The following is an 18116-nucleotide window of genomic DNA, read 5'->3' as shown; positions in this document are numbered from 1 at the left end:
ATCAGCGAGGAAGCTAGCAGCGAACGCCAAGAAGGCAAAAAAGAGGGGTACAACTGTTTGACTTTGACACTAAAGCTTCAGCTGGCAGGACTGATGAACAGCTTTGTTAAAACCCAGTAGCGCTGACAGCAAAGCAAAATAGTTGCCGCTGGCAGAAGCTGTGTATGCTCCAGGCTACCTACTCAGTGTGATTCATGTAGGATTGGATATCTCACCATTACGGGAATTTAATGCCAGCAAGGACAGGGTGTTAGGTCCTAGGTAACACCCAACATGCTGGTCAGCTAGTGGGAGCTACGGCCCAAATCCAGCTACCTAACAACCCCCAGTTCTGCTGCGGTTCCCTTTATTATAGGGGGCGTCTCATGCTTGGGCGGGCGGCTATGACGTTTCTGAATCCAACCACACAGCAACCTCCCTTCACTTCAACACGCCAGGCCACACGAGCAACAACAAAAACCCCGACTTGTTCTCGCCGTCTGCCGCACGCGCCGATACTCGTTTCTATACTGGACCGAACCCTCGTGCGATTGACTTTTGGGCCCCCGGACATTGCCAGACTACTCTCTGCAGTACCGCAAACTCATCGCGGCGAGACTTAGTTATCATTTTGGTTGGGCTTCGAAACCGCCATGCCGGGGCGGGCTTGACTTATCAGCCGACTGCCACCGCCGTTCACCCCCCCGAATATACGTGAACCCGTTCGCTACCACGAGTTCCCATCATCATGTCGCACGCCTCGCGAGCCTCGTACTCCCAAACCAACCGCCGGGTTGGCAGCCTCGGTCGAGCACCGTCGAGAGCCCGCGCGCCGACAATCAGCTACGACGATGCGTACTCCTTCGCCCTGCGCATCGCCTTTTTGAACTACCTCCTCCAGCCGCGCAAGAAGAGAAAGGAATATGTCAACACGCCGAAGCCGCCGCCGAGGGCGCATACCTCGAGCATGTCGGAGCTGATGAAGGACTTGACCGGGTCGGCCTCTATCAAGCTCCCCCACGCGTTCCGCCAGTTTCTGGAGAGACGGATGTCCGGTGTGCTGCAGGGGATCGAGAGGCTGCCCGGCTTCAGCGATGCTGCTGTCAAGAGAACCTTTGCGGAGGCGTACACTGCCTTCACCGCCAAGGACTTTCAGAAGTCGATTGACAAGGATCGGAAAGTTGAGCCTCTGGTGCTGATCTTTTACTCGGCCGCGACCAAGGCCCAAGGGCGTGGAAAGGCCCCGGATGATCATTCTTGGAAATACATGGTGGACAGGCATCTGGCCATGTTTATTAGGTTGCTGAGCAGTATCCTCAAGGACCTGGGGAGTGAGAAGTCGGACCTTATTGCACGCCTGAATACGCTGGAGAAGAAGCTGATGACGAATGACCAAAACTTGTATTTGGATACTGGGCAGGAGGAGCACAAGTATGTGGAAAAGGATATACCGCTGACCTACGAGGTCAAGGACATGTTGATGGTCCAGACGGTTGCCAAGATATTCGGGGTGACCAATTCCCAGGTACAGAGTGACATTGACAGGAATATGTCGAGCTGGACCGAGGACAATGCTTTGAAGGATTTCAAGGGGTACCAATTCAGGCTCTCGGCAGGAATGGCGGGGACGCTGCGGAAGTCGGATTTCGATGTGAACGAGGCCTTTGAAGAATGGAGGCGGCAGGAAGGCCCCCATTTGGCAAAGATTTTTTCCGAGCTCTTGAGCGTTCGACCGGATTTGAAAGGAGGGTCTGGTGCTGGGAACGACAATGTGCTCTCGGCGCGTCCAACGTCCATGTATGAAGATCAGGCCTATGCGGACCTGGGGAGGATGCTGTCCAACAATGATCCCGGATCTCCTGTTACTGGCTTCGACCCGTCATTTAGCTTTGGGTCGCTCTCGCTTGAGGATACGAGCAGCATACGGAGCGTGGATGAGCCAAGTTATACTTTCATCCCGCAGGATCCCCGTGCTGTCTACAAGATCATCACTCAGTATGTTTTATCCTACGATGAGATGCACGCTGCGGATCCTTCCTCACCGCTGAACGAGGAATCCAACGATCTTCTCGTAGAACTGGCGGTTCGATGGCGGATTCCACAATTCACCCGCCATGTGGTTCTCATTGAGGTTGCGACTCGCAAGTTTCTCGATACGGAGATCACTGCGGAGCAGCTGTACACTTATCTGGACTTTGTCAAGGAACCCCAACCGGAGCCGAAGAAGGTGCCTCCTATCTATCTGTTTACCTCGAGCCTCAGTGAGATTGAGTCCAGCAAGTGGACGATGGTCGATTTTGCGGGCTACCAACAGGCACTGCGAGATCTACACGAGGCCCTCCTGCGGGAGCTTTACACTCTCTTGTGCCAGTGCTACGCCCCCAAACCTCCCTCTGTCGGTGTCGTAATGGCCTTGCTCATGAACCACATCTACAACGATCCTGCCTTCTCCCAACGGCCGGAGGACGAGGCAGAGTTTTCTCAACAGCTCGAAAACGGCCTGCGCGAAGCGGCGGGTGATGCGTACAGGGGGTTCTTGGATGTGCACATCCCTCGGAACCAGCAAGAGTGGGACTTTGCCAACGTGGTCAACCTCGGAAAGGCCGTGGTCGGGCTGGCAGAGAAGATCAAGAAGCGGTACCGCAAGAACCCGGAAGTGATGGGCGTCAGCCCGTTCAAGGTCCTCGTCGAGACCACGTTCCCCAGTTTCGAGGAGGACACGCACGAGATCATCAAGCGGGTGCTGGACATGGCGAAGCAGCAGAACGTCGAGATTGACCTGCAGGACGGGTTCGACTTGTACAAGGAGCTGGTCGAGATCCGAAAGATTCATCTCGAGTCGCTGCCTGACAAGCCTTTTGCGTTTCACATTGAGAGCTTGCTGGAAGGGTTTGTGTGGAGGTGGATTCAGAATGCGGAGGAAAAGATGACGCAGTTTGTCGAGTCGGCTATCAAGCAGGATCAGTTCAAGGTTAGGGTGAGACATGAGGGGGATATCCCGACTGATGAGGAGAGGCACAGTCATTCGATCATTGACACTTTTACGCTGTTTAACCAGACGGTCGATCAGGTTTATCAACTGGGGTGGAACGATGAGGTGCATTTGGCGAGGTTTATGACGAGTTTGGCCAAGGCATTTGCGGCGGGGATTGGGAGGTATTGTGAGATTGTTGAGCTGCAGTTTGCGAGGGAGATGGATAGGCAGAGCGCGCAGGAGGCGGCCAGGGAGAGGACGGCGCAGGAGAAGTTTTTTCAGTATGCGAAGGAGGCGTGGAATACGAAGGAGAGAGTTGAGCCTTTTCAGTTTTATCCCGAGGTCAGTTTTTTTCTCTTTTGCGATCAAGGTTGTTGATGGGGGGAGTTTGCTAATGATGTCTTTGCTTTGCAGTCTTTTGTCAAGTTCAACAATATCGAGTATGCCATGCAGGCGCTCGATAAGCTGGAGAAGCTGATGAATGTTGATCGCTGCGCGGAGGTGCTGGATGAGGTTGACGGTCCTAAGCAGATGGTCAAGCGGCCGGCTCACTACGTGTTTACGATTAAGATCGTCGAGGGTGAGGACCTGAAGGCGTGCGACCCGAACGGGACTAGTGATCCGTATGTGGTGCTTTGTGATGAGTATCAGAAGCGTCTGGCGAAGACGAGGGTGATTCCCCGGACGCTGAACCCGCGGTGGGACGAGTCGGTTGACATCACTGTGTCGGGGGCGCTGAACGTCATTGCCACTATTTGGGACCATGACATGTTTGGCGAGCACGACTTTGTGGGCCGGACGTCGCTTAAGCTGGACCCGGTACACTTTGGTGATTACTTGCCGAGGGAGTTCTGGCTGGATCTTGATACCCAGGGGAGGATCTTGTTTAGGGTGACGATGGAAGGTGAGCGTGATGATATCCAGTTTCACTTTGGGAAGGCGTTTAGGCATCTGAAGAGGACGGAGAGAGATATGGTGCGGAAGGTCACGAGCAAGGTAAGACGAGCCTAGAGAAGCAGGTTAAGATCAAAGAGGATGCTGACAATCTCTAGCTTACCATGCATATTAACGCTTCGCTGTCTCATGAAGCGTTACGGAACCTCTTGAGCAAGGGAATTGCCGCTTCCATGGCCAGTCTTTGGAAGAAGAAGCAAGCTAGCGCGCCACCAGTAACGGCAGCTGAGATCGAAAATGCTCTCCAGCCGCTCTTCACCTACTTTGACGAGAACTTTGCCATCATGAAGCAAACACTGACGGATGCCACCATGATGGCGGTCATGACACGACTGTGGAAGGAAGTGTTGCTTGCCATTGAGAACCTGCTGGTGCCTCCACTGTCGGACAAGCCCTCGAACCAAAAGCCCCTCACTCAGACCGAGATGGACGTCGTCTACAGATGGCTCGAACTCCTGTTCAACTTTTTCAACGTCAGGGATCCCGAAACGGGCGAAGTATTGGGAGTACCGGCCGATGTTCTCAAGTCGCCTAAGTGGCACGAACTGGCATCGCTCAACTTCTTTTACTTTGACTCGACAGAGAATCTGATCAGGACTTCGGAGCGGATGGTGGCGGCTAATATGGAGCGGGCTAAGCTCCAAGCGCAGCAAGCTCACCCCGCCCTGCCGAATCGTCTTTCGGCCCCGGCGTCTCTGGGAGGAAACCATCTCAGTGTGGCCAATGCAGGCTTTGGCAGTTTGGGCACGATCAGGCGCGGCAAGAGTATCATGATGAGCCGCAACCTGGGGACGATGCGCAAAGCCAAAGAGGAGAAGCGGAAGGAGATGCAGGCGGATCCGAGCGATGATATGATCATGAGGATCCTGAGGATGAGGCCCGAGGCGGTCAACTACCTCAAGGAGCGCCAGAGGCAAAAGGAGCGGATGGCGGCGAGGCAGCAGGCGGCGAATATTGTGCGGCAGAGCGTGCACCAGGGGTGGAATAATGGGCCAGCGTTTGGAGGAGCCTTGTATGGGAGGAATAATTTGCCGCAGCGATGAAGAGGAAAGAAATGGGGTGGATATAATTACGCGTGTCTTTTACTTTTGGGGATTGTTCCAATGCAAGGGGTGTTTCTGGCTGTTTTTTGGTGGAATTCGGAGTAGGAATGGAAATGGCAGCGTGTTTATGAGAGGGGTTGATGAGATGGAACAGGGATAGGGGTTTCAGTTGTTCTTCCTGGATGCGTATATCAATTGTTATTGGAATAATATCTATTTTCCTTGCATGTTGTTGATGACTTTCGACAAAAAAGGGGCTGAATAGGGGGAAGTGACCATGGTCTTCCATGCCAAGCCCAACGGGGTCTGGCGGGGTTATCTTTTTGCTTGGCTCCACCTCAGCAACATCAAGCTAAGCTCACCGGTAGTCGTCCAGAGGTCGGGAGAGCTACCGAAGCTGAGCTGCACAGCCGATACCGCTCCCGGGTTGGCGCAACTTGTCGGTCAATCGGAACTGGGTTAGGCACTGAGACGCGGGAAAGCAAAAGAATTCTTGGGAGGCACTTTGAGTGACGAGCTACAGGGCTACGAGGGAACGAGCTACGAACCTCGGCCAACAAGGCTATCGAAACCCATTGACGATTGACGTTAACAAAGACTGTTCTCCTCTGCACATGTTGGCCCTCCAACGGCTGCGGCAAACGCAGCAGTCACCCGCTCGAGTAGCGAGAATATTCCCAACCTCGAAAACTGCTTTTACAAACATGCCGCCACACCAGCAGCTGCAACCCCGCCCGAGCCAATCACAGGCCCGCTCGCTGTCGTCACACAGTCTCCCCACCTCCACCGCTGGGAGAGGAGCCCCTCCTTCAAATCCCTCGACCTCCTTCTCGCAACAACCTCTTGTGCGGACAGCCCAGATTGCCCGACACCTCTCCACGTCCACCAGCAGTCAACCGTTCGACAAAATGGCCTACTCCATCCGCAAGGTCGGCGCCCCCTACACCCTCGAGCACCGCGTGTACATCGAGAAGGATGGCGTCCCCGTCTCCCCCTTCCACGACATCCCCCTCTATGCCAACGCCGAGAAGACCATCCTCAACATGATTGTTGAGATCCCCCGCTGGACCAACGCCAAGCAGGAGATCTCCAAGGACGAGCTGCTCAACCCCATCAAACAGGACGTCAAGAAGGGCAAGCTCAGATTTGTTCGCAACTGCTTCCCCCACAAGGGGTACCTCTGGAACTATGGTGCCTTCCCTCAGGTATGATTTGGTTGTTGTTGTTGTTGTGGCCCAACGGCTGCCTGAGAATATACATGCTGAAGTGTGATATAACAGACCTGGGAGGACCCCAACGTTGTCCATCCCGAGACCAAGGCCAAGGGTGACAACGACCCGCTGGACGTCTGCGAGATCGGCGAGCTGGTTGGCTACACCGGCCAGATCAAGCAGGTCAAGGTCCTCGGCGTGATGGCTCTTTTGGACGAGGAGGAGACCGACTGGAAGGTCATTGTCATTGACGTCAACGACCCCTTGGCTCCCAAGCTCAACGACGTTGAGGATGTCGAGCGCCACCTCCCTGGTCTTCTGCGGGCCACTAACGAGTGGTTCCGCATCTACAAGATCCCTGACGGAAAGCCCGAGAACCAGTTCGCTTTCACTGGCGAGTGCAAGAACAAGAAGTGGGTTTTTATTTAGGCCGTCAAGCTGTTTTTGGTGGTGTAGAGAGCTAACAATGGGCCAAAGGTACGCCATGGACGTCGTTCACGAGTGCAACGAGGCCTGGGAGAAACTCATCACTGGCAAGGCCCCCGCCGGTGGCATCGCCACCACCAACCTCACCGTTGCCCACTCCCAGAGCCGCGTCTCCCCTGACCAGCTCCCCCCCCTGCCCCAGAACCAGGAGCTCCCCCCTGCTCCCATCGACGCCAGCATTGACAAGTGGTTCTTCATTAGCGGTGCTTCTGCTTGAATTGCTGAGGCGAGGCTTTAACAACAACACCCTGACAAGGCTTTTGGAGAAAGGTATATAGATAGGGGTTTAAAAGTTAGATATAGCCGGGTCGAACAAAATCAAAGCAGCGAATCAAGTCTTTTTGAGGGATGATGGATGAGTGTGCAGTGGTGTGTTTTGTTTGTTGTAAAGATATTTGAACGCCTTCCCAATGCTGTAAAGACAAGAATGGTATATGTGGTAGATACAGTTTTTGTACAGATTCCCTTTTCTTTTCCTGCCCGTTTTTGGTTTTTGTGTGTTTTTGATACTGTAGAATGTTTTAAGCAGCAGCCAAATCGTCGGCCTTTTGGAGGATACGGGAGTGGCGGTCGACCTCTTCGATTATGCTCTTGATGCCCATGTTGTCGGCGTCGATGTTGAGTTCCTTGCCGTCCTCTAGAATATCACGAAATCAATATCTTTGTCTGGGTAGAGGGAAATGGAGGGGCTTCTGGGTGGTGGTGAGGGGAAACATACTAAACTTGACATAAAGCTTGCTCGGGGCGGTGGAGGACCGGGGGAGAAGCTGGGTGTTGATGTTCATGCCCGAGGAGCGGGCGTTTGGTGGGAGGAAGGAGAGGAAGAGGCGGGCGGATTTGGCGCGGGGGGAGAAGGGGTTGAAGGCGGTTTGGATTTCGGTTATGAAGCGGGTTATCATTTTGGTGGTTGGGGTATTGGGTTCTTTGAGGGGGGCAAGTAATTGGGTCGGAAAAGCGGCGGCGGGGGGGTTTGTTCGTGGGTAGGTGGGCAAAAATGTCGTGATAGTATCGGCTTGGTGTTGAGTCTCTGTCTACACTTTCGCTGTGGTGGGATGGGTTGCGGTTGGAAGATTCAAAACGGCGCTGGAAATGTGGGGCCATGTGGGACACGGAACTAGGGTGGCTTGAGTGGGAGTGCCAAGAAATTGACCGTTTGGGGAGCTATGGGTGGTGGTGGTCTGGATTGAGTGACGTTGCACGATTGGATTGACTTGCACATGTTATTGCCCCAAAGAGAGCTTGACAAGTTGACGGTCCGGCACACGACAGGACACGGTATATAAAGACCAGATTTGCCTTTTTGTTCTCGAGAACACCACCTCCTACGAAAACTACACCAAATCAAACTGGGAAAAATACCACCAGAATGGCAACAATCGATACCCTCTCCGAGCGGCTGTCCGCGCTGCAGGAAACGACCGCCCAGCTCCAGGAGCTGATCCACAGACTTGCCAATCTGAAGTTTGCGCCGGGGAGTGTGCCGCTTACAGCCGAGGGGGAGGAGGAAAGCGACAATGTAGCAACGGAGCTGAGCGCAGAGATTAGCTCAATCTTGAGGGAGGAGGAGGAAGAGCTGGAGTTATTGCAGGAGGAGATCCTTGACCTTCGAGGTGGGAGGCCGGGGAGCGAGAGCGAGCGTAGGAAGCAGAGGTTGAAAGAGGGCACGCAGAGGCTAGAGAATGAACTCAAGACGTATGTTTTTCTCTGTCAACACCCATCTGCAACGAAACAACTTGGCTGACATTGTGATGATAAATAACCAGCGCTCGAACAACCTTCCGCAAAGCTCAACTCTCAGCCCACCACTCCCTCCTCGCCGCCCAAAAACTCGAGCGCCAGCTCCTTGTTGCGTCTTATGCTGCTTCGGCTTCGTTGGCTAACTCAACTCACTCCCTCACCTCCTCCTCCTCCTCCTCCTCCTCCTCTTCCGACCTAGCCAACCAGCAACAACATTCCTCCTCCTCCTTAGCAGGAAACAAAGACCCCCGAACCCAACTCTTCACCCCCAAAGACCTCCTCCGCCACCGCAAGCCAAAACCCATCAACCCCAACGACGAATCCTCGGCCGTAGTCAACGCCTCAAGCGATCTCACCCTCTCCCTCCGCCGCACCCACGCCCTCATCGCCGCCGAGGTCCAAAAATCAGCCTTTGCCTCCCAAACCCTAGCCGAGTCCTCAGCCGCGCTGGCCGAACTGCAAAAAAACTACGAGGGGATCGACTCCCTGCTCTCCAAATCAAAAAACTTGGTTTCCACCTTGCTGACCACGCAAAAGAGTGATACCTGGTATTTACAGACTTCTCTGAGATTGCTACTGGTCACGTTGGGCTGGTTGGTGTTTAGGAGGTGGTTGTATGGACCGTTGTGGTGGGTTGTTTGGTTGCCGCTGAAGCTCAGTTACAAAACTACGAGGGGGGTGGTGAATTTGGCTGCTGGTGGTGGTGGGGGGGGGCAGGCGGAGATGGAGGTTGTGTTGCCCGGCGGGACGACCACGAGGGTGGTGATGGGGGGAGAGGAGAGTGTGCCTACTATTGAGGTTGCTGGGCCGGGGGTGGGGGAGAAGCAGAGGGTGGAAGGGGGAGAGGAGAGTTATGTGGAGAGCTATGTGGAGAGGGTTGGAAGGATGGTGGAGGATACGCTTGATCAGAGGGAGAGGGAGGAGGGGAATAAGACGGGAGAGGGTGCGGTGGAAGAGGAGGAGGAAAGAGAGCAGAAGAATCCAATGAAGAGGATGTGGGAGGAAGATGTTGATGGGGAGGGCGAGAAGCAACAACAGGTGGAGCTGGTGAGGGATGAGCTGTGAGTTTGCATAGCATTCTTGAGAGATAGTAATGTTGAGGTGGGGGTTTATCAGTGTCATATTACTGCAATACCTGCCGCCACCGTGCTCATGATGTGTAAAGACAAAGAAAGGCAGTGGCGAAACACAGATCTAGTAAAGAAAGAGGGTTAGAGTTGGTGATCATTTGAAAATAGTCAATGACTACGTCAAAAAAGCAGAGACAAAGTCCATATTTCTATCTCAACCTCCCAAAAAAAAACATAACAATAACCCCTATTTCACATACCATACAAATAACCTCCCAAAAAAAAATTTTGCCTAACCCTATCCACTTACCACCCCCCTTTGAATTTCCCCCGTTCGGTTACCCGTCATCATAGTCGTCGTCGTCAAGTTGTTTATAACGTATGTGTGTGTGTGTGTATGTTTGTTGTACAAAAAGTTTCGTACAACCCAACCGTGACCGTTCCCAAAAGACAATAATCCAAAACCACAACTCCAGAAAACGCCAACTGCCATAAACCCCAATTCCAAAATCCCAAAACCATTTGTGCCCAAGTAGGTAGTTGTGTAACTAACTAACCCCCCCATAACCATATTTATTCTAGTTATTCATGTGTATCCCTTTTTTCCCCCTTCATGTTCATCCCACCATCCAAGAAACCCAGAGACCTATCCCAAAAGCAAAACAAAACAAAAAAAAAAAAAAAAAAAAAAAAAGGGTCATCATCATATAACCCAAACCCAAGCCCATTCATTCTCCAATCCAGTCCCAATGCCCGTTTTTGTGCACCAACACTTTTACAAAACAAACCCCCTATACCCTCCATAATAACCAGCGTTAGCCCATGAACCCGAGATCCCATCATTGACCACCCCTAAAAAACTTCCCGAGAGCCACCGCCCCAGCAAACAACATCATCATCTTTGGAATAGCCGCCGCATCCGGCCCGTCCTTCACCCCTCCTTTCTCTCCTGCCTTGTCCTCCCCTTCAGCATGCTGACTAAAAATCTTCGCCGACTTGACCTTCCTATGCCGATCCTTCTTCCTCAGTTTCCCCGACTTCGTACTCCCCGCAATACTCCCCGTCTCAGCCTCCTCCGCCCCAAGATGATGAGGCAAAGGATGATCAAAAAAACAATGCTGATTCAGCGGTAAACTCAATCTCTTAGACTGGTCTCCCAAAGCTCCACGAAGGCCGAGCTCAATAAACCTCGATTCTGTGCGCAGAGTGTTCAACCCGAGATACCCAGCTGTCTGGGGACGGGAAGTGGGGTGAGTGTGCTCGTGATCGTGGGGGGAGTCCAAGTGTGGGAGTCGAACTTCGTCGCCGAACGGGGTGGAGGATTCGTCAAAAGAGGGACGGAAAGTGTCGACTGAGCCGCGGGAGATGAAGGAGGAGGTGTCGGAGAGGGTGGTATACCCCGAGGAGAAGGTAGATGTGGAATGGCGGGGGTTGGGGTTGAGGAGGGAGATGTCTGGAGTGGCTACTGGGTGAGAGGGGGATTCTGTTTCGGTGGTGGTAGTGATGGTGTCGAATTCTTTGACGGAGATTACAGGTGGTGTTACCACGGGAGGATGCTGCTCCTCAGCGCCGGAACGCTCCGGCTCAGGCTCATCTTTACGGCCGAGGTCGGTGGCGGACCTAGTAATATCTTGGGGGGCTGTCGCTGTTTCTGTTCTTGTTTCGGCCTTCTTCACTTCTTCCGACGACAATCCTTCGGGGCTGACTTGGACTTCGAATTCCTCGGCGAGTTCTTTGGCCACTTCGGGTACGATGGGCTCTTTGACAGGTTCGGCTTCGATTGTCTTTTCGGTTACGGGAGGAGAGACATCCTCGACGTTGTCGTTTGCCTGGACTTCGAGCTCGGCAGCGAGTTGCTCCTCAGCTGCAGCTTCAACATCCTGGCTGTCAGTCGGCACCGTGGTCGACTTTTCGGTTTCAACGTCGCCAGCTGCTGCGGGAACAGACGCCGGCTCGGCAGCGAGAACATCACCGACAACAGCGGTCTCAGACACGGAAAGTCTGACTCTCTTTTCAGGGATGGGAATATCGAAGTCTTTGGTCCTCTTCTCAGGCACGACATGATGGATCGCCACCTCGACATCTGCGAACAACCGGGCTGGTCCCGGTTTCTCGATATCAGCACCGGTTGGCAAGTCTGCCGGCTCCGATGACTTGACCGCGGTCTTTTCTGGGATATCAGAGACCTTGCCCGGACAAGGAGCCGGCTCCGAGGACGCACTAATCTTCTCGCGAGCAGCCCCGTTCGTCGCAACCGAGTCATCATGCTTCACTCCAGAACCGCGGTCCCGAGCAAGATATTCATCAACCGTAGCCTCAGAATGCTCAAAGTCAATCTCGGACCCCTTGCGAACCTTCTCGGGCTCCTGCCTGGAACCGCGACGCTCATCAAGATGCTCCTTCACACCAGCATCCGGAAACTCAAACTCAATATTGCTCCCGAGCCGCTTGCTCCTCATCTCGGCCTGGGCCTGGGTCCCATATCGTTCCCGAAGCTCATCCCATACATCACCCTCGGGAAACTCAAGCTCAATATTGCTCCCATCGGCGTGCTTGTCGGAACCGACATTATCAGGAATGCTCGAGTTCTGAGACTCTGCGGGCCCGTTCTCCTCAGCCACCTGCTCAGTCCCCTTTTCCTCGGAGCCGGTGACAGCACTCGGAGCCCTTGTGCTACCCGTGTCTGGAGAAACTTTGTGCACGGCTCCCGGATTGGCACCGTCCGCTTGGGCCCGGTGGCCGTCGGGACCAGCTTCGGTCACGTTGGACTTGTCTTTGTGTGCCACGGGCTGCCCCTCGGCGCCGCGAGCGGGACCGACTTGGTTGCCGGTAGCCTGATCGACATCTTGACTCGAGGTTTTCCTGGCATCTAAATTTTCAGAAGCTTTGGGAGGATCATGATTAGGGGTCGGAGCCGGGTCCCGGAGTCGCTTGGTGGGGAAGTCCGGACGGCGCGGTATGGAACCTTCGGAGCCTGCAGTTTTCTCGGCACCGAGGTTTTCATAGCCAAAATCTTTTTCTGCAGTTGATGAGCTGTTTGTCGAATTGGCATTGCTGTTGTTATTGGGGGCTTTTGTTGTAAGTGGTGTTGGGGCGGATGTGGTTGGTTGAGGCTCGACGGGTTCGGACATAGTAAATCCGGGCCCCTGTGTTTGGCCGGGTTGCGCCACGCGTTGGTCTGGTTCCCCTTCTTTTTCGTCGTCTCGGACTGATGCCTCCAAAGCTGTGTGTTTGCTCGGAAGCTCTTCGGCTGCGAGAGGGGTGGGCAGTTCTGTCTTGGGCACAGTGATATCCGAGTCGTCCACCTCGGCCTCAACCTCGGGATCGAACTTGCGCACCGCAATGTCGTTCGTGCCCGAACTCGTCCGCACGTAGATGGGTGTGGTCAGGAGGCTGTGTCGGGGCGACGAGTTCTTGGAGCCCAGGCTCAGGTCTGGCGTTGATGGTGCAGTTGAGTACTCGTCAAATCTCGGACTCACATCACCCGTCAGAAAAGAGCTCGAGGTCTCCGACTTGACGATGGGTTCAATGGCAGGGCTGATTGCGAATTCTCTGGCATCCTCAAAGGCTTCGGGGGTGTCCATTTTCGCCTTGGTGGGTTCACGGGCAGCTGACCGCGATGCCGCTTCGTTTCTGTCGTCATTCTGGGATGATGTTATAGGAGCTTCGGCCACAGGCACGCTCCCTGCGGGGCGAGTTGCTGCACTCTCGTCTCCCTCACTCGACGTCATCATCACGCCCAGGACATCGCCGCTAGTCTTAGGGCCAGGCTCCGGTGACTCTGACAGCACTTCCAATGGCGTTGCCTTGCTCGGCTCCGCTGGAGCGGCCCGACTTCTCCCACTCTGTTTGATCTTTTCGATCCCCTTTGCAAGAGTCGAAACATCGTTGGCACGAGATCGCCTGCGAAACAGAGAAAAGGGCCGCTTTGAAGGCTTGGTTTTGGCCGCAGCAGTCGGGGTTGCTTGGTCCTCGACAGTAGAGTTTTCCCCAGCCGCAGATTGGGAGCTTCGATCGCTCACTGCAGAGCTGGCTGGTGTGCTAGGTTGGCTGCTGCTGTTGGCAACAAACGGGTCATTGCTCAACTTCGGCTTGAGATGGTCGACAACCTTGACCGACTCTGAGGATCGACGACTGAGCGAAAAGATGCGCTGTACGAGTGGACGCTTTGGTGGAGACGACTGTGGCGTTGGCTGTACGGGGATTGAGATGGGCCTGGCCATTTTTGTGGAAGGAGGATTCAGGGGCGCTGGCGACGATGGCATTCTTTCGGGTGAGTGCTGTTCCCCTACGGAAACGTCTGACGGAGCCCGCTCAAATCTCACAGGGCTTGGTGACTGTCTGGGCGTGGGCGGTTGCGTTGGTGCGAATGATCGGCCAGATGCTAGTGATCGCAATGACACGAGTGACCGTAACGAGGAAGACGACTTGGCAGGCACTAATGGTGGCAGAGGGGTGGACGGCCGTAAAGATGAGGACGATTTCGCAGACGCCAACGTTGGGACGGGGGCGGATTGCCGTGCGGGAGTGAAAGGACGGATAAAGACCTCTTCTTCGTCAATATCTGGGATGTCGTCAATCGCACAGGTGTCCTCCAACACCCTGTCGATATCTTGCTGGATTCGAGCCTTGAGCCTCGAGAGGAACGTGGCCTCCTCCTCGGATGGCGAGGCAAAGTTCTCCTTGGTCCTCCCACGTTTTTCATGAGCCACAATGGCCTTGTCGAGAACGAGATGGCCTCTCTTGTGGGCATCGATATGGATGGAGATATTGTGGCCGCGAATGATGTCGCCGACACCTGTTTGGATGCGGTCGAGGACTGCTTGGATCGTTCGTCGCCCACACGAAGACTTGGAGCCGAGTTTGAATCTTGCCGGGTCCTTCAGCTTCCAGTTTGCGCCTTTCAGCTCGCGAATTCTGAACACGAAGTCATCCATATCGTTGACCTTGGCGTCGATCTCGTCCCTCGTCGCGGTAAGGATTCCTTCGATATTGTCGAGAAAAGCGGTGCAGTCGCGGGCCTCGGGATCGAAAAACAGCAAAAGACTGCTCTTGATATCTCTGTGGATGTTGTCGTGTAACGGGCCGAGGTTGTTAGATATCCTGAGTTCGATCTCGAGAGCGCCCTGGCATGAGTGCTGGCCGTCCTGTTGTCGGCTGAAGTGGTGGTCAAATTCCCTCTTCTTTGCATCCAGCGCTGTGTTGATGGCCTGGACACCCTTCCACAGCAGATCCTCGCTCATGAACAGTGTCAGAGGGGCATCTTGCTTGCTGTCGAGCGTGATGGACTTCCTCACCACAGGCACCCGTCTTTGTGGATTTCGGCTCTGGAAGGTCAGTTCGATCTTGTAGCCGGACACGAACTCAAAGGTTTGCGCGGATTCGATGAAGCGTGGGTTGGGTATGCAGAGAAGGGACAATGGTGCTTCCCGAGATGGATCTGCGACCTGGTCCTCTTCGGCTTCCTGGTCTGAGACGGGGTGGTCGAGCCATCTGAAGTCCTGGTCGTGCCTGCGGAGATAAAGACCAACAATCCTGTGGGCGGCCGATATGATTTCTTTGGTATGTCCAACCGTCAGGGGCTGCTTTTGGTAAGAACGATATGTCCTCTCGGCCCACTCGCCCCTGCCCCTTTTCAGGATCCGGAAGGTGAGCTCGAACCTTGAGGGCTTGGGCTCGTGACTCTCATCGGAGAAGTCGGTGAGGGCGCTTGAGTCTTTTCTGGTGATGAGCTCTTCTGAGCAGCGCTCGATGCGGCGCACGAGCCCGCGGCATATCCTGTTGTTGGCTTCGAAGGTAGGTGAGCTCGCATAGCTCCGTGCATAGCGAGATCGGATGAGAGGATCGGTGAAAAAGATTTCGACCTGGATCACAAGCGCTGGTGACCTGGAAGACTCCGCATTTTCTTCAGCTACGGGCGATAGCACGGCTCTCTCGTCCATGTCCAAGGTGGTGTGGCGCTGTGTCGTGGTGGTGTTGATGGAGTCAAGCCTCGGGAAGGCATCGCCTGCAGAGAATCGCTTTCGTAGCCGTGGGGAAGGACGAACAGCAGCGAGAAGGCCATCGTCCAAAGACGCAGAAGGTAAAGATGCTGGGGCCTGGCGGCTCTGTCTTCGTGAGTCCCACCACGCCATTGCCGAAGAACAGGAACGTGGAGACTATTTCTCCACTATCGCGGGGGGATCCTTGTGACGGAGGGGTTCGGGATGAGATGACAGAAGAGGTCGGCTGGGATTCTCGAAGCACAGTGCAGCCTACACACCTAGGGAAACCATGTTTGTCACTTTTGTTGCTGCCAGTAGGGGGTGGCCTGAGTGTGAGGGGTTAAACGCGATGTTGGATGAGAATTTTAATGATGATGATGATGATGATGATGATGATGATGATGTGAGACAGACAGTATGATAGAGACACAGGAATGAGAAAAGGCGATTGTGATTATCATTGCTGCGCAGGTGTTATCATATGCCCCTCTTTTTGCGAGAATAAAACTGGCGTAGACACATCACATGTTTCCCTCTCTCTCTCTTTCTCTCTCTCTCTCACTCTCACTCTGGCCCTCTCCAACCGCAACCTACATATGCAATGCATCTGGGATAAGACGGCCTGCAGCCCAAGGCGTGCGCCCAGCCAGCCCAGCAATGTGGGCGAGATGTGGACGAGCTTCAGGAAACAGGGCTGGTTCAAATGTCCTCAAACCTGGCGGCCATGCATCAGAACCAGAGAGCCGCTGGCCGTTTGTGGCCTGACACGTCGGCGCAAGCCATCTTCGACGAAGGGGAACCATCCCATTGGGATCGCCATTGCGATTGCTTGCAGACGATGACATCGGCATTTTGCTTGGAGCCCTCGAGGGAATTGATGCCATTGTGCAACACCTCTTGGTGTAAAGCTGGCGAATGCCAATTGGTCTCGCGCTCTCCGGTTCAGCCCGGCGTTGCTTTCTCATCATGGAGGGTCAGCCAGCCTCTATCTAGGTAGCTGTGCCTCTGCTCTGTTTGGAGGGTGTCCTGTGAAACATTGGGCCCGTCACTTCTCAGTCTCGCTCGGGTCGTTGGGCTTGGTGGCCATTTGTCCGTGGGCAAGTGGAAAGTGCGTGATTTTGCATGACACTACTCTGATAGCATCAAGCAATTGGCGATGTGTCGATGGCATCCCTTCCCACGTTACGTCTCATTCGGCACAACTGTGCATGTTCCCAATCGCCGCGGGCTAAAATTCTGAAATCCGATCAGCGGGGTATCCCGGGCCCGCTAAAATTCGGCAACGCCAGGCCGTTGCGGGGCTTTCTGGGCAGCTGGGTGACGCCAGAGCCAAAGAGGAAAGGCATCAGCCGACGCCGCACAGGGGGTTTGGGGCTTTTTGCAGGGTGGCTGCATGTCTGGAGCTTTGGTTATCAGATGCTTATCAGCTTGTTTTTCCTCTGCTCTTGTTCTATACCAAGTGCTTGGTTCCATGTCTTGAATAGCTGGAGAGTTTCGAACCCCTAAAAGCTGATCACCGCCTTGTCAGGCACCAAACTGGAGTTGCTGGCGGAGCTCAATTGCAGTTTGTTTACATTTTGTGCCATCTGAGGCCCGCAAAAAATGTCGCTGTTGTCTAGCTGCTGCTTAGCTGGACACGTGGGGGTCGCCGCGGCCGTTGAGATGCTTCCGTAGTGGGGTCCTGTGCTTACTTTAACCTCAGCTTGACAGCCGACCACAACCTGACCGTGATAAATGTGTTCTGGACCTCTTGGAAACTCCATTGGGTTTCTGTTGTCTGAGGGATAAAACACTTTGCGGATACTTTTCCCCTCCTGTCTACCAGCATCGCAACAAGAGTCTGCGGAGCGGTCTGCCGGGCCGAAAACGAGATAAACGAACAAGCCCAACCGAAGAGAATGAGAATCCTGTCAATGCTATGCCAGATGTTCATTGACGATGCTGATTTATGAATGTACAATTCTGTACTCCCAAGGCTTGGGCCACACACGGGATGCTCGAACGATCAATTATGCCAAAAAATACTTCGAATGAGGAATATTGGGTGCAACCTCTTCGAAGCAACTTCTCTTCGAGCTCGGCACACTGAGGTGGTCTTCACCGTGGGCAACAGAACCGGTCATGCTGCATCACTTCATCCCTACCATCGACGGTCATCTCCAGCAGATGGCATACTTGTCTTCCAAATATACCGACAGCCTTGTGATATGTTGCCTTGCTGTTTCATCATTGCTCGAATCCTCAAGGGGCTGTTGCCAACACGTCTAAACCGAGTAGGGTGACAAGTGACTTATTGTGACATGTACAACTCTGAATATCATAGAGCTCAGATCAAATCCGAGTATCGTCGAACCGTGATATTGAATTCATCCGTGACATAGCAGGGTGGTCAGGTCTTAAACTCGCGGCATAATTAACATATATCAGCCGATGGTTAGCAACAAGAAGTCCGGCATCTTCTTTGCCACCTATCAACCGGTCACCCAGCAAGGCCCCAACTCAAACAAAATGAAGCTCACCATTGTCCTCTCCATTCTGGCCACTCTAGCCAGAGCCTCGCCAACTCCACCAGCCGACGCGGAGCGCAGCATCGACCTTAGTTACTGGCCTTGCACCAACGGCCTCAACTATTGCGGCCAGACTCTTGTTTCGACGGGAAAGTCTTTTATCTACTCTTC

General features: G+C 54.0%; 5 protein-coding genes across 5 annotated transcripts; 3 read left to right on the top strand and 2 right to left on the bottom strand.

Moving 5' to 3' along the window:
- Nucleotides 1-6: 6 nt before the first annotated feature.
- QC763_107840 (uncharacterized protein) lies at nucleotides 7-4950 on the top strand (the record flags this gene model as incomplete). Its single annotated transcript, XM_062907364.1, has 4 exons — nucleotides 7-166; nucleotides 201-3295; nucleotides 3368-3949; nucleotides 4006-4950. Exons 2-4 carry the CDS (start codon nucleotides 728-730, stop codon nucleotides 4948-4950), a joined length of 4095 nt encoding a protein of 1364 aa, XP_062770310.1. The 5' UTR covers nucleotides 7-166; nucleotides 201-727.
- Nucleotides 4951-5564: 614 nt separating this feature from the next.
- On the top strand, nucleotides 5565-6891 carry IPP1 (Inorganic pyrophosphatase; the record flags this gene model as incomplete). The annotated part of the gene is made up of 3 exons (XM_062907363.1): nucleotides 5565-6155; nucleotides 6231-6574; nucleotides 6639-6891. The coding sequence occupies 3 exons, from the start codon at nucleotides 5565-5567 to the stop codon at nucleotides 6862-6864; spliced, it is 1161 nt and encodes a 386-aa protein (XP_062770309.1). The 3' UTR covers nucleotides 6865-6891.
- Nucleotides 6892-7001: 110 nt separating this feature from the next.
- On the bottom strand, nucleotides 7002-7795 carry QC763_107820 (uncharacterized protein). The gene is made up of 2 exons (XM_062907362.1): nucleotides 7366-7795; nucleotides 7002-7284 (listed from the first exon to the last, which is right to left on the bottom strand). Coding segments are annotated over exons 1-2 (384 nt in total). The 5' UTR covers nucleotides 7749-7795; the 3' UTR covers nucleotides 7002-7283.
- SEC20 (Protein transport protein sec20) lies at nucleotides 7688-9449 on the top strand (the record flags this gene model as incomplete). The annotated part of the gene is made up of 2 exons (XM_062907361.1): nucleotides 7688-8339; nucleotides 8411-9449. The coding sequence occupies exons 1-2, from the start codon at nucleotides 8014-8016 to the stop codon at nucleotides 9447-9449; spliced, it is 1365 nt and encodes a 454-aa protein (XP_062770307.1). The 5' UTR covers nucleotides 7688-8013.
- An 844-nt stretch (nucleotides 9450-10293) lies between these two features.
- Nucleotides 10294-15588, bottom strand: QC763_107800 (uncharacterized protein; the record flags this gene model as incomplete). The annotated part of the gene is made up of 1 exon (XM_062907360.1): nucleotides 10294-15588. The coding sequence occupies one exon, from the start codon at nucleotides 15586-15588 to the stop codon at nucleotides 10294-10296; it is 5295 nt and encodes a 1764-aa protein (XP_062770306.1).
- Between the last annotated feature and the right edge of the window lie 2528 nt (nucleotides 15589-18116).

Source organism: Podospora pseudopauciseta, chromosome 1 (genome assembly GCF_035222475.1).
Source record: "Podospora pseudopauciseta strain CBS 411.78 chromosome 1, whole genome shotgun sequence".
NCBI lineage: Eukaryota > Fungi > Ascomycota > Sordariomycetes > Sordariales > Podosporaceae > Podospora > Podospora pseudopauciseta.
The sequence above is the reverse complement of the archived record's forward strand: the minus strand, read 5'-3'. Positions and strand labels throughout refer to the sequence as shown.